The sequence below is a fragment of the Muntiacus reevesi genome, chromosome 3, assembly GCF_963930625.1.
Source record: "Muntiacus reevesi chromosome 3, mMunRee1.1, whole genome shotgun sequence".
In the NCBI taxonomy this organism is placed as follows: Eukaryota; Metazoa; Chordata; class Mammalia; order Artiodactyla; family Cervidae; genus Muntiacus; species Muntiacus reevesi.
The window spans coordinates 163,201,494-163,217,224 of record NC_089251.1 but is presented as its reverse complement, the minus strand read 5'-3'; the positions used below and the strand labels follow the sequence as shown (position 1 = coordinate 163,217,224).

The 15,731-nt window shown below is 46.6% G+C and overlaps 2 protein-coding genes across 3 annotated transcripts in view; one reads left to right on the top strand and one right to left on the bottom strand.

Moving 5' to 3' along the window:
* Positions 1–13,761, top strand: part of SLC22A3 (solute carrier family 22 member 3) — a 98,576-nt gene extending 84,815 nt beyond the window's left edge. Inside the window, exons 8-11 of the mRNA XM_065927738.1 lie at positions 2,515–2,623; positions 3,433–3,545; positions 7,729–7,828; positions 12,213–13,761. Of these exons, the coding sequence (XP_065783810.1) occupies positions 2,515–2,623; positions 3,433–3,545; positions 7,729–7,828; positions 12,213–12,273 (383 nt within the window). The 3' untranslated portion in view covers positions 12,274–13,761. The remainder of the gene's footprint in view (positions 1–2,514; positions 2,624–3,432; positions 3,546–7,728; positions 7,829–12,212) is intronic.
* A 601-nt stretch (positions 13,762–14,362) lies between these two features.
* Positions 14,363–15,731, bottom strand: part of PLG (plasminogen) — a 46,993-nt gene continuing 45,624 nt past the window's right edge. The window contains exon 17 of one of the 2 annotated variants that reach the window (XM_065931015.1): positions 14,363–14,798. In XM_065931015.1, coding sequence (XP_065787087.1) covers positions 14,648–14,798 — 151 coding nt within the window. In that variant the 3' untranslated portion in view covers positions 14,363–14,647. The remainder of the gene's footprint in view (positions 14,799–15,731) is intronic. The other variant, XM_065931014.1, reaches the window with a different exon arrangement.

Here is a 15,731-nt window from a genome sequence, read left to right as displayed (position 1 = left end):
ATTGAAGAGCTGACTCACTGAAAAAGATCCTGATGCTGGGAAAGATTGAAGGCGAGAGGAGAAGGGGATGACAGAGGATGAGATGGTTGGATGGCATCACAGACTCGATGGACACGAGTTTGAGTAAGCTCTGGGAGTTGGTGATGGACAGGGAGGCCTGGCGTGCTGTGCTCCATGGGGTCGCAAAGAGTCGGACACGACTGAGTGACTGAACTGAACTGATTCTCTGAAGAGAACGCACGTAAATCTGCCGAGCTCCATCCTCTTCTCTCATCGTCCTCATTCGTGCCTACTGTTCTACTAAAGAATTATATATTCAGGAAAGAGCAATAATTCTAGAAGGCAGGAGGACCATTTAATGCTGAGTGAGCATAAACAAGTATGAGGATAAATGTTACAGAAAGCTGTGTGGTGGGTCTGGCTGCTTGCAGCTCAAAGGCCAATAAGCAGGCCAGGTTGGCGGAAAGGAAACTGCTTTATTTCAGATGCTGGCAACCTGGGGGGAGGGTGGATGATGTCTGTGCAGCGGCCAACTCCCACCACCACCACACAAGCTGGGGGTTAAGAGCTTTTATGGACAGAAGTGGGGAGGGGGCTACATGCAGAAACAGCACGGTCAGCTCTGACAGTCATCTTCAAACTGGTCATCGGGGGTCTGACCGGCGTCATCCTGGTTGCTTAGGTCCACTTAATCTTCACTTTCAGAGTCCATTCATTCCTATTTCTCTGAGGCCAGTTCTCGGAATCGTGGCGGCTCATGTCCTGGGTGCAGTCTGATCATCATGTAGTTAACTTCTCTGCCTGGTGTTCTAGTAGCTGTAAGACAGTTCACAGGATGTGGCTCAGAATGTTATCTGTAGCCCGTGAGAAAGAGGTAAAGGTCCTTGACTGTGCTTAATGACTACATTATTATTATTTAATCTCCTTTAACTGTTTTCCTTTGTTTTCCGCAATTCTCACTTCTCTGATGAAACTTATTCTTAGACCAAAGTTTTCCATAGGCAAAAAGCAGGCAGAGGACATGGTAGGGGGGGCCAGGACCTTGGGGTCCTGCTCCATTTCATAAAGGGGGAAGGTTTCCTTGTCAAAGATGAAAGTCAGGCGCATGCTAAACACCCTTGACTTTGCTTTGGAGAGCAGACAAGTTCCTATTCATGCAACCATACGTGCTCACGCCACATCTACTAAGAAAGGGTGGCATCAGATCAAAATCACCGTGAGGAACCAACTCACACCAGTCAGAAAGGTCATCGTTAGAAAGTCTACAGATAACAAGTTCTGGAAAGGCTATGGAGAAAAGGGAACCCTCCTAGGCTATTGTGGGAATGTACCTGGTATAACCATTAAAAAGAGAACAGTATGGAGGTTCTTCAAAAAACTAAAAATAGAGTTGCCATATGACCCAGCAATCCTAGTCCTGAGCGTATATCTGAACAAAACTATAATTCAAAACATCCATGCCCCTCGATGTTCATAGCGGCACTATTCACAATAGCCAAGACATGGAAACAGCTTAAATGTCCATCAGCAGATGAACCAATAAAGAAGATGTAGTACATATATACAACGGAATGTGATTCGGCCATAGAAAAGAATGAAATAATGCCATTTGTAGCAACGTGGGTAGACCTAGAGATGATCACTCTAAGTGAAGTAAGTCCGACAGAAGGAGAAATATCATGTGATATCACTTGCACAAGGAATCTAAAATATGACACAAATAAGCTTATCTATGAAACAGGAACAGACTCACAGGCGCAGAGAACAGGCTTGTGGTTGCCAAGGGAGGGGGCACGGGAGAGGGATGGAGGGAGAGCTTGGGGTTAGCAGATGCCAACAATGATGCCTGAACAGCAAAGCATAGCCCAGGGAACGAGATTCAATATCTTGTGACAAGTCATAATGGAAAAGAATATGAAAAAGAATGTATGTGTATCACTGAATCACTTTGCTCTCCAGCAGAAACTAACACGACATTGTATACAACTATAGGAAGAAAGAAAGTGAAGTCACTCAGTCGTGTCCGACTCTGCAACCCCATGGACTGTAGCCCACCAATGTCCTTAAAAAGGATGTCATCAACTGCCCAACCCTTAACAAATCTAAAGTACTGACCTTTGAGGGCAGACATGGTACTCTTTCTCCTCTTAATGCCCCAAAGAAAGAAAATATTTAATGTCAAACATTTGGCATTTCCCACTCGTTACTATGGAGGAAATGAGGAAAGGACCCGGGAGATGTGGGTTCGATCCCTGGGTCAGGAAGATCCCCTGGAGGAGGAAATGGCAACCCCACTCCAGTATTCCTGCCTGGAGAATCCCATGGACAGAGGAGCCTGCTGAGCTATAGTGCATGGGGTCGCAAAGAGTCGGACATGACTGAGCACACACACACATCGTTTGCACTTAATTAGGCTGTTCTACACTAGGCAAATCCCTTTTGTTGTTTTGTAAAATTGTACTGAAAGTAAAGTAGGCCCCTAACTCTTCCCTCCCAAACTTTGTGTGTTTGCAGGAATACCTTGGTTGAGGACCACTGTTGCTACCCTGGGAAGACTAGGCATAACCATGGCCTTTGAAATTGTCTATTTGGTAAATTCAGAATTGTACCCAACAACATTACGGTAATTCCAACATCCATATCGTGGTTTCTCCTAAGTAATTCTGCAGGTGCATGTTTTAAGTTGACCGCCTGCAACGCAGAAGACGCAGGAGACCTGGGTTTGATCCCTGGGTCAGGAAGCTCCCCCTGGAGAAGGAAACAGCAACCCACTCCACTATTCTTGCCTGGAGAATCCCATGGACAGAGGAGCCTGGCGGGCTACAGTTCATGGGGTCACAAAGAGTCAGACATGATTGAAGCCGCTGAGCATGCACGCCGTGCAGGCTTTAGACTTGAAATCAGAAAATCTGGTGCGTGTGCTTGCAGCGTGAGTTACATTTCCCATCATCCCTCTGCGTAAAAGCTCCAGCCTCTGCTCTGACCACACTCCACAGCCAGCTCCTGAAGGATGAAATCAAATAATGTGCGCTACTAGTGCAAACTGGCCTTCTTTCTGGGGGTACTATTCATGAGCACACCTCACTGTCAGTCTAGGCCCCACGAGGGTACATGAGTGCCACAGAGCCGGCTGGGTAGTAAGCCGCTGATGGATGATTAATTTCCACCAATACTGTAGACTCCACCCCCTGGCTCCAATTAGCCTCGCTGTGACTCTGAGTCACACAGTGACAGGTGTGAACTGGTGCAGCTTGGAAATAAATTGCGTAGGAAATGATTTGCATAGAGTATAAGGGAGGAGAAGTTTTCAATGTCAAACACTAGAGAAATGGGAAATATTGCTACCATTTCTCTTACTTAGATATCTGAAAATATTATTCATCCTGAAGTTATTTAAATATTTTTATTTCAAACAATTTTTTTATTCTGCAGAAACTTTGGAGTTTCACTGTGTTCCGGTTTATGTGATTTTGGGGGGATTATAGCCCCATTTCTGCTCTTCCGGCTAGCAGCCATTTGGCTGGAACTACCTCTTATCATCTTTGGTAAGCATTCACTGTATGCACTATTCTTAAATGCTTTCATCTGCATTCTTCGCATTAATAGAACCTACAGTGATGACCAGGTTCGATATTCATGATATTCATTTGCTCTTCCCCCAACAATTCTTTCAGGTTTTGAGGAACCACAGTGAAATGTGGGCCCTAAATCATTTACATTTATTTTATATTAAAGGGTTGCAATGAAAAGTGTTCAACTTAAGAACTTTTCCTTTCAGTCCAGTGGTTAAGACTCCACATTTTCATTGCAGGGGTCATGGGGTACGATCCGTCATTGAGGAACTAAGATCCCACATCCACAAGGCATAAACTACCCTTCCCCTCCTGCAAAAAAAAATCTGGAAGGCAGGGTTTGGCAGCATGGGAACAAAATACACTTTTTAAAGAAGTGTTCGATTTAGCTTTCTTTGTTGAGGTTCTGAGTTAAAATCAAATACTGTGAAACTCTTTTATGATATTGTGGGACACAACCAGTAGTTTTGGGGGGACCTAACAGGACCTTTTGCGTGTTTAAAACAAGCCTAAAAATTGTGTTGTTGAAAGTTCCATGTCTTTCAACACCATATCTTCATTTGCTTTGATGCTGAGAGCACCATGTCCAAAGAACAGAGGACACAGAAGCCCTTGTACACGTACCATGAGCTCTTTGATGTCCATCAGGTTCACACCCTCCTTCCTACCCTCTGTCTTCTTGAAACTCATGACAGGATGGAACCATAGCGCGGGGCGGGGCCTGGGGTAATTCCAGCAGGTGCCTCGCCATTGCCAGTCCAGCTTTCCTTCCCGGGTCTGGGTCTCACACACCCCTCCCCTCTCCTTATTAGCAAGAGAGGATGCTGGCTGGCTCCTTGCTCACCTGCTCTCCTCCACCTCCACTTGCTTGCTCCTGGTAACGAAGGCTGGTCACTCACTGCTCGCAGTTTTAAACTCCAATGAAAATACTGCATCCACGAGGACATACACCCAGAGGAATGCAGTAATCCTTCAGCAGGGCTGGGACCACAGAGTCGGCGTCTCACCGGTGATTCAGTAAATGGTCATTTCAGACTATTTCATGGGATCTAACAAACAAGCTAAGCATTGATTCTGGGCCAGCATGAACAAGCAAAGAGAAGGCATTGTTCAGCCAAGACAGAGCCGTCTAAGAGCCCAGTCCCTCAAGATGGGGGGCTGGCCGGGAGGCGGGCTGGCTGAGCTGGGCGCGTGCTGGGTGGCAGGCCCTTGCTTTGCAGAGGGAGCTGCCTTTCCAAACCGCCGCTCACAAGAAGGGTGATAAAGAAGGGTGTCTTTGGACTTCCCTTGGAGTAGGAAGTGGCAATCCACTCCAGTATTCTTGCCTGGAAAATTCCATGAACAGAGGAGCCCAGCAGGGTCGCAAAGAGTCGGACTGAGCCACTTTCACTTTCACTTTCACTTTTGGACTGGGCTGGTGGTCCAGTGCTCCTAAGACTGTGCTCCCAGTTCCGGGGCCCAGGGGGTCAATGCCTAGTCAGGGAACTAGATCCCACATGCCGCAACTAAGACCCCTGGCATGGCCAGTAAATAAAGAAACAAATATTGAAAGAAAGAAGGGTGTGTCAGAGCACACCACAGGACCGCTAACCCATGGAGTCAAGGGGAGAGAGAGTCAGGGAGGACGGGGCCGGGGAAGGTGAGGGGGAGTTCCTCACGTGAGAGGTGCAGGCTGGAGCTCCAGGCAATGGGGAGACCTACAGTAAGAGGAAGGTGGGGCCTCCAGGTGACTCAGACGGTGAAGAACCGGCCTGCAACGCAGGAGACCCAGGTTCGATCCCTGAGTCGGGAAGATTCCCCCGGAGGAGGAAATGGCGGCCTTCTCCACAGACTGCTGTGTGTGAGGTGGGGCCTGAAGAGAGATACAAGCCTGGGGAGACCCGCTGGGGCCCGACCACGGGATGGGCAAAGGGTCTGCTCTGTGTCCAAACCGCCGTGGGAAGCTGTGTGGGGTTTTAAGCTGGGGTTGGCAGGGTCAGATCCACCTTTGAGAAACCTGACTGATGGCCGATATGCCGGGGACTTAGAGGGGACTCGTAGGGAGACGATTAAAGGAATGTTGTTCTAACCAGGCCAGCACTGGGTCTGAGGTGGTGGCACGAAGGCGTTGAGGAGTGGGTGGATCTGAAGAAATACACTGGAGGTTGATTTGGTCAAGAGGGGCTGACTGACTGGCTGAGGCCCAGAGGGAGCAGGGAGAAGGGCCGCGATGCTGACTGGGGGAAACACAGGAGGGTTTAGCGCGCTTCAGAGGAGCCTGTCTGCGGGAGGACGTGTGGGAATTCTGTCTGGGCTGCTTGTAGGATGAGGTGCCTCTGAGAAATCCAGGCTGAAATGGTGAGGAGGCAGTAGGTCTGATGAGCTGAGTCAGGGGTACGGTGGCCTCGAGATGAAGGTTTGGAAGCCACCTGGAGGAAGATAACCCCTGAAACCATGCGAGTGACCGAACTCCCGCCCCCGTCTCCACAGGAAACAGGGCAGAGTGAGAGGAGAGAAGGGGCCCAAGACGGAGCCCCGAGGAGCCACGAGCGTCCAGTGTCAGCGGAGTGAGAGGCGCCAGGCAGGGGACGCAAGGGGGGCGAGGGGAGCAGGAGGGAGACCAGGAGCTCGAGGCCCGGGGTCGTCAGGGGCTGGCGGGTGAGGCCATCAGCTGCCAGAGCTGCCGCGAGGCCGGGCAGCAGGGGCCAGAGGCGGGGCCGCTGGGCCTGGTGGTGGCGGCCCCTGGTCCTCTGGCGGGAGCCGGGCCGGCAGGGACCCTGAGGAGAGCCCAGACCCGAGCACATGGGCGTGGGACATGACCCTGGCCCACCAAGGTCAGTTGTCAAGTTTTCAAGAATCCTGGAGCCACCCCGCTGGCTCAGATGGTAAAGAATCTGCCTGCAATGCAGGAGACCCAGGTCCAATCCCTGAGTCGGAGAGATTCCGTGGAGAAGGGAATGGCAACCCACTCCAGGGTTCTTGCCTGGAGAATCCCATAGAGAGAGGAGCCTGACGGGCTACAGTCCATGGGGTCGCCAAAGAGTTGGACGTGACTGAATGACTAACAGTTATCATTAAAAATTGGGTATTCGAGATGAAAAGCAGAGGTAATAAATACACCTGCTCAGTTCCTGATTCATCGGGCTTTGCTGTGTCTGACCTTGAGGCTGGTGTGTCCACTGGAGTCCACGATGGAGACATTGCTGCCCGTCTCCCCAGAGCCTCGCCTGCGGGGCTGCGTTGCTGGTATGAATAACGCACAACGGCCATATTTACACCGTGGAAATAGGCAAACGCTGAAAATAAAGACTTTGTTTTCTGGAGGTATTTACCGGCACAGCACTAGAATATGAAGATATGTGCCCGATAGCTCAGCTGGTAAAGAATCTGCCTGCAAGGCGGGAGACCTGGGTTTGACCCCTGGGTTGGGAAGATCCGATGGAGACGGGAAAGGTTATCCACTCAGTATCCTGGCCTGGAGAATTCCATGGTCTGGCTAATCCATGGGGTCGCAAAGACTCGGACACGACTGAGCAACTTTCACAGAAAACAAGAAAGGATGGTGTTTCAAGGATTTTGGTTCTAAGACAGAAAAGAGGATGGTGGCTAGAGGATCATGTGAGTTTGTGAGAAGGCTCTGTAGAGAGGAGAGATTTGAATACGTTTCAAGGCATCACCAAACGGATAAAGCTGCTGGAGAGAGAGGATAAACCCCTATAGTGAGGAGCCCAAAAGACTCCAAGAGCTGCTCCTGGGCAGACGTGGGGACCAGCCTTGCCGGGTCACGCGCCGGGAGGAGGGCAGGGATGGGGGCAGCTGAAGGATGCTGAGGGACTCCTCCTAGTGGCCTCTGTTTCCCCCCTGAAGTAGGAGGTGGGCGCTTCTCAGAGTGTTCGGCACTTAGTAGATCCTGGATAAATAAGTATGAGATGAGTGAGTGTATGGATGGACGCCAAGAGCGCAGGGGCAGTGGCACTGTCCAGGGTCTGAGGACGCTGAGGAACTGTGAGATCGTGACAGAGGATCGCTGGGGAGCTGGGCAGGGTGACCTCACCAGAGCACTGCTGCAGGCGGCGGGGGAGTTAGGGTGGTGAGCACAGCGGCTTCCAGGGGGAGCAGGGGAGATGCGGGCGGCCGTGCCATCTGGGGACCGTAACGCTGTTTCCCTCTCCCACAGGTACCCTGGCATCCGTCTGCGGTGCTCTTGTGATGCTCCTGCCTGAAACCAAGGGCATCGCCTTGCCAGAAACAGTGGATGACGTAGAAAAGCTTAGCAGGTACGATACAAAAGTCAGCACACCCTAATTGAAAGCGGCATTTCAAACCCACTGGGAAGGGACGGGGCTGAGAACACTGAATGTGGGGAAAGGGATACAATATTAAATCCCTGTCTTGCATCTTAAGCAAAAAATTCAAAGTAGGTTTAAAAGGGTGACGTAAAACAAATCTGGAAATGAACATGTTTTATTTTTTAAATGTGGTCATGAAGAGAGAAATATTTCCAAATAAGGTGTGAAAACTCAGAATCTAAAGGAAAAGGCTTGATGATTGGATGAAGCAGAAATAATTTAAATGTGCATCCCTGGGCAGCCAATGGTGACAATGATAATATATCCATAAAATGGATTGCTACACAGATATTTAAATAGTAGAAATGTAGATATATGAAAGACATGGAGAGATTTTCAAGGGGCATTACAAAGTGAAAAGTCACTGAACAATGTGTTATAGTATTTATTAAAAAATAAAGCCAAGAGTTATCCCTGTCTATAGCTAGATGGGAAGATAAATGATAGTCAGGTGATGATAGATAGATAGATGATAGCAGAAAGAAAATGGGAGAAGGAGAAAGAGATTGAGTTTAGGGGGAGGGTGTCTAAATAGTGTGCAGAGAAAGTTAATATCCAACCAACATTTAAACATAAAATGTATTTTATATTAAAAAGTCACATTACATGCATTGTACTTTTCTCTGAAATTTTTCATAATAAAAATAAGAGAGATTATGAAAATGGAAATGTATAGGAAAAGACCTAAAATTATTAAATATACCATCTTTTGAGAGTCCCTTGGACTGTAGGGAGATCCAACCAGTCCATCCTGAAGGAGGTTAAGTCCTGGGTGTTCACTGGAAGGACTGATGCTGAAGCTAAAACTCCAATACGTTGGCCACCTCATGCGAAGAGTTGACCCATTGGAAAAGACCCTGATGCTAGGAGGGATTGGGGGCAGGAGGAGAAGGGGACGACAGAGGATGAGATGATTGGATGGCATCACCCACTCGATGGGCATGAGTTTGAGTAAACTGCGGGAGTTTGTGATGGACAGGGAGGCCTGGCGTGCATGCGATTCATGGGGTCGCAAAGAGTCGGACACGACTGAGCGACTGAACTGAACTGAACTGAACTGAACTGGGGTAGAAATGTGTTGGGAAGAGGGGTGAGAAGAGAGAACACTTATTTTATACCCCATAGACTTCTGCATCATTCAATTTTTTAAAATTACGACAATATGGTCTTGTATCATTTGTGAATTTTATTTTGTTTGAAATTTAAAAAAATTTTTTTGGCATGTGAGATCTTAGTTCCTCAACCAGGGATTAAACCCATGCCCCTGGCATTGGAAGCTTGGAATCTTAACCACTGGGCCACCAGGGAAGTCCTTATTTGTGAATTTAAACAAATAATTTAACAGCTAATTTGAAAAATAAAAATCAGTCTTCTTCTAAACAATGACCTGGAAATTAAGAATATGGATCTCTAAATTTTATCAGATATATGTATGAGAAGGTGGAGATGTTAGTAACGTCATGGCAGTTTTCTTGGCAGATTGGGTAGAGATTAGAAACTGACAACTTTTAGGATCCTGTGTAAGTGATCGATGGTTTCACATATGTCATTTCATACTCAAAGTGGTGGTGTGCAATAGAAGTTCTTGTCCTCACTTTTTATGCTCAGAAAGACTTGACAACTTCTGTGTGCTAGAACTGGGGTTGACGTTGCCTAGGGAACAGGTGTGACTGCTGTGTGTTACTTATTTTTGCTGTGTTGGGTCTTCGTTGCTGCGTGGGGTTTTCTCTCGCTGTGGCAAGGGGGGGGCGACTCTAGCTGCAGTGTGTTGGCTGCTCCTTGCAGCGGCTCCTCTTGTTGCAGAGCACAGTCTGTAGGACTCTCGGGATTCAGTAGTTGCAGTGATGGGCTCAGTTGCTCCGAGGCACGTGGGATCTTTCCAGAGCAGGGCTCAAACCCATGTCTTTTGCAGGTGGATTCTTTACCACTGAACCACCAGGGAAGCCCTGGGGGTAGTTTCATTATCTTAGGTTCTATCCTACTTGATTATGAGTAGCTTCATAACAAGAATCTCCCAGTAGGATTGGAGATTTCTCTCTTCATATCCTCTTTAATGAGGTACCATCGCCCTCTCCAGAGATAGGCAACCATTGCTAAGTGTCTTACAGGTATTTTAACCAGACTTTAAAACATATATACTGATTTCATTGTCCTGTTTCCTGATGCTATTCTGAAGAACCACATTGACGAACGTTCAGAACATCTCAGAACATTCCTAAGAAAACCTTAGCAGTGTACTGAAATCGAACTACCAGCTGACTTCTAACAGGAGCAGCCAATCAGAGGACAGGTAGACATTTGTCCCATGGAGTAACTCAATCAGATGCTTATGCTTTTTTGTAAATAAATGGATAGGTAATAGCTTAACCTCAACCAAAGCTCTACTTAGGTTTTACCCTAAAATAATGCTACTTGGGGCTTCCATGGTGACTCAGATGGTAAAGAATCTGCCTGCAATGCAGGAGACCCAGATTCGATCCCTAGATCAGGAAGATCCCCTGGAGAAGGGAACAGCTACCCCCTCCAGGATTCTTGCCTGGAGAATTCTATGGACAGAGGAGTCTGGTCGGCTACAGCCCATGGGGTCACAAAGAGTCGGACAAGACTGAGTGACTAACAGTCCTACTAATGCTACTTGAAGGTTGAGGTGAGGTGGGAGATTCTCTTTAAGACACTGCCATTTTATAAACCAAAATTAAGAAATGTATAAAAGATATTATTAATAAAGCTGTCCTTTTGAGACAGCTTGGTAGGGTCTTGCTTTATACAGAAAGGATAAATGTTCTGCTGACTGTGGCATCACAGACAATTATTTGGTTTGTGTCAGATAATTTGTGTCAATTATTTGTATTGGGGCCAGATCAGTATGGTGGTTATCCAATCCTGTCCCTCCAACTGCAGTCATGCTAGAAGTCAGAAGGAGAGGAGAATATTGAAGGTTAGATGAAGCAGGTGAATTGGTGAGAAAGGGAATAGGATCATCTTCGAAAAAGATATCCAGACTTTAAACGTAACTTCCCAGGCCCTAAAGGGTCTGCTCGGGGCTGGGACACCCAGGAGGGCGTCCCAGCCAGGATCACGGGGTGGAAGGTAAGGAGGAGTTCAGCGCTGACTGTTGGACGCACACGCCTGTAACGTGTCACTGGAGTTTTAAGACGTCTCAGTCTCAGTGCTGCGGAGTCCTTTTCTGCATACCTGCCGCCCTCGTGGTGAAGGCCTTCTGGGCCATCTCTCCAACCAGAGGGACCGAATTCTTCCTTTTGACCCGACTCCACTTACTGCCGCTCCTTTCCACAGTGAGAGTGACATAGCCGTTCTTGATCCCCAAACCAGTCAGAGGTCGGATTTTCAACCTCATCAGGAACAGCGTGGAGGGAGAGGGGGTCATTTGAGGCACTAGTGATCAGGAACCCTCCTGCCAGTGCAGGAGACGTGAGCGACTCGGGTTCGATCCCTGGGTTGGGAAGATCCCCTGGAGCAGGAAACAGTAACCTGCTCCAGTATTCTTAGCTGAGAAATCCATGGACAGAGGAGTCTCATGGGCTACAGTCAATGAGGCTGCAAAGAGTCAGACATGACTGAACGTGTGCACGCACACACACACACACACACACACACACACACACGCTTCTGCCAATTCAATCATGTTAAAAATAGAATTAAACAATTTGAAGAGATGGAGCTTTGGAGATGAGAAGTCCATCTGGATGGTGTGCAGGGAAAATTAATATTCAACCGATAAATAAACAGGAAGAATTAGGCCAACAAAAATTCAACTTATATGAATTTCTTTCTAATTTTTTTCTGTGTTTGTAACTTTTCATAACAAAAATTGGGTAAGTTAATTATGCCTAGTCCCTACTCTTGAAAAAACACCTAATCAAACTCTGATCTACAGTTCTGTAAATGAACCACACTGATTGCATTCTATAGTTACTTGAGGGGGAAAAAAGAAAACTACTCAGCCCAAGTTACTGAAAATTGTTATCATTCTCCCCTCTAAAACAGCACTTAATCATTTTTTAATTTCTCCTTTCTTTTGTTGGCATCAGCAGCTCATTTCCAAACCATCTGTTATAGGATAGAAAGTCATAAAGAATTTATATATGCGAATTAACCCCTGCCCAGGGTCTGAGAGCAGGTAAAAAATGAGTTTGGAAATAGTTCATTGTTCCTTTCAAAGCAGGTTTTTATGAGCAGTTATGCTTGAGTGCATTGAATCAAAACCAACCATGATATTGAGTAGTAATAAAGACTTCCTCCCCACGAGTTATATAATCTTTCGTAACAGTTCTCTTTTCTCCTTTGTCAGTCCACATTCCTGTAAGTGTGGCAAGAAAAAGAAACCCCAGGTTTCAAGCTCTCACCTTTGAGGCTGCTGCCAAAGACGCAAGGAAGGAGCAATTCAGGCCGGTCCCCACCAAGGAACCGACGTGGCTTGCAGAGACGTTGTGTGTGTCCATTTCAGCGCTGCAGCTTCAAGTGTTTTTAATACTTTACAAAGACAGTCAAACTATCCAGAGTATTTTTATATAATGTTGGATGAATCAGGACATATCACGCTGTCAAAACTTCTGGGAACATGTAACATGTGGCTGGGATAGCCAAGAGCCCGTTGCGTGCACAGCTTCTCCTGAAGCCTTTTTCTCACTTTGGGGCGGAGTCTCTGACCCACTGAGTTACGGGGAGACAAGAGGAGCCCCACCCAGTTCTCATGACAGCTCCATCAAGAAGGCAGGGTGTGCAAACCACGGGTCTGGGGAAAGGGTACAGAGATAGGCTCATCAAATCTGATGCAGAAACTGAGGCTCTGAACTGCGTTCTGAAGATTCCAGGGTGGATGAAGATTTGGGAAGCCTGTTAAAGAAGAAGTTGAATCAAGGACCTCGGGTCGTATGACGCTGAGCCTTTACTTCCTCCCTTAGCACCTGGAGCTCCATAAGCTCCTGGAGCATCTGGATTTGCAGGCACATTCAGATCTCGTTCCAGAAGTAAGAACAAATCTGTGCAAGTTGAGGATTCGGCTGTATTGTTCATAAAATCAGATTTGGCCCCAAGAGATGAGGTCAGGATAATCTTGGCTCTCCTTTAGTAGCCACTGAGAGTCACCTATTCAGTTTTTTACTAATGAAACCCACGGATTGTGATTTCATGGGTCTTATGATTTTAATCATAAAGGGATACTTGTCTTATATATGAGTTAAGTTTTATGATGGTGCCCACAGTCAAGAGTGAAAACTACGGGCAGATCTCATTCATCTTGACAATTTTAACCTGTTTTGGGGAGAAGCTTACATTTTAGTGTAAAAGAAAGATCAGTTCTAGCCATGTTTAGAAGAATTAGCAGAAGTCTTACAGATGACTTTAGAAGTACTAAAAAGCAATTTGATCTTTTTGTTTGTTTGTTTCTGAGACTTTCAATATGTGGAGTTTAAACACACAAAAAATGCTGTCTTTATGATGTTCTGCTTTACGTGTTATATTTGTTATATTTTCAGATTCAGTATGTATCTCATGCAAAATTGTTTAACGAGTTATTTTGGGTGGACTGGTAAAATTGGAGCCAAAGGGTAATTTTGCCAGTTTGGAAGAAAATTTTCTATATGAACTTGTGACAACGTGTACGGTGTATGCGCTGATTGTAAAATAAGTTTTTAAGCCTTAAAGCACATCAGAAGTGAATGTGAGTGTTCAGCTTTTCAGTGAAATAAACACCGTTCTCTAAGGGCATGAAGCTGCCTACGTTCACCCTTTGTTCACACACACGGGTGTTTTCACTTCCTTTGTATCTCTTTGCTAGGAGATGACTATTGTTCCTTGTATTATCACCTTGGAATTGTATTTTGAGTTGACATTTGAATTCTGATAACAATAAAAAATATACATAAATTGTCAAGAAAAATCAGTTTTCATCTGTTCTCTTCTTTCTGGACATGCATCACTGTAAAACACTCTTCCCATGTGACACAGTATACCACATATCCAGGCAGCCAATTACTGATGGAAATTAAGTGGTCCACCGTCAATATGTGTTCACTGCTCCTTTCCAGGCTGTTGGCACCATTCCTAGACCCATGTGTGGCCCAGAATAACATTCAGACTCTTCACTGGTCTGGTGTTATGACACTTCTGTTGCTTGGTTTCCAACTCTCTGCCCAGGGTCTTGTGCCAGGCTTGAGCCAAGCTGTCAGTAACGGTCTTTATTCCCAAGAGTAGAATTTCTCATGACTCCCCACGTTGCAGCTTTGAACACATTTATCTCAGTGCCAAAATAAAGACATTAAAGATATATGTCAAGGCATCCTTCATTGTCAGGGTGAATATATGGGTGACTTACTAGGATTTCTCTATTAATCTTACAGGCTTTTTGGTACTCTATTCCTTTGAGGAAGAACAAAACCTTTCAGGTCTGTAAGAGCTGTATTATTTACAATTGGTAGGATGGATGAAGAACATGAAAAGAAAGAAAATCAAAGAGTTAAATCAAAAGAAGTACCGAGTTTATTTTCAACAAATGTCATAGCTGTATTGCCTTGTTATTACAGAATCCAGCAGTCCACAGTCAGGAACAAGTTATTCACAACATCACAAAAAAATGTTGAGGTTTGGCATTAGATGGCAGCTAAGAACAGTGTCTTACTTGGTCTGATTACTGTCAATTATTGCTGAGCATGCTAAATCCCCTACCCAAGTTCCAGCTTCTAGAACCGTGGGTGCTTCACTGTCTCCCATCTAATTAATGCCTTCTCATAGTTTCTTCAATCCAAGGAACATAGGTGGAAACACGAACATACACACCAGGCTTATTGGGGCGTGCACAGCCAAGACCCCAAGAAGTGACTCCTTGTAGAATGTATTTGTCCTTCTCAAAGCAGACCAGAGGCCCGCCACTGTCACCCTGTACAGAGGGAGGGGAAAAAGTGATGAGGGGACTAAGCATCCCTCCTTTTATTATGGGACATCATCCTTCCATTGCCTGAATGTATGCTTTCCCAGTATTTGAACACTCCTTTCCTTACTAACCAGGGGCTTCCCTGGTGGCTCAGAGGGTAAAGCGTCTGCCCGCAATGTGGGAGACATGGATCCGATCCCTGGGTCGGGAAGATCCCCTGGAGAAGGAAATGGCAACCCACTCCAGTATTCTTGCCTGGAGAACCCCATGGATGGAGGAGCCTGGTGGGCTACAGTCCACGGGGTTGCAGAGTCAGACGCAACTGAGCGACTTCACTTCACTTTTCTTACTAACGGGCTTCCCTTGTGGCTCAGCTGGTAAAGAATCTGCCTGCAATGTGGCAGACCTGGGTTCAATCCCTTGGTTGGGAAGATCCCCTGGAGAAGGGAAAGGCTACCCACTCCAGTATTCTGGCCTGGAGAATTCATGGACAATATAGTCCACGGGGTCACAAAGAGTCGGACACGACTGAGCGACTTTCACTTTCCTTACTAACATATTATCTGAACATCTGCTGTGCTTCAGTACTTAGCAAAATATATTCAACAAAACCACACCATTTAGTGTCTCCTGGGGGTGGGGGGGGCAGGCAGGAAATCCTTCATGAGAATCATACTCATGCCTTCAAACTTTGGGGGTTTCTCTTAGGGAGGGTAACCCCAAGAACAATTGTAGAAGGAGTGCAGGAGTCTTTGTCTTATACTGACCTCCCTTCCCTCCTGGAAAGGTCCTACGCACCAGCATCCTCCCAGAGGGGTGGGGGCTGTGACCGTGATGTAACTACGCCCTTACAACCAGCCTGGAACTCGAGGGCTGGGAAATCACCCTTGATGACCTGAGTCAATCATCAGAGACACACGTTAAAGGTTTCTGGGCAAT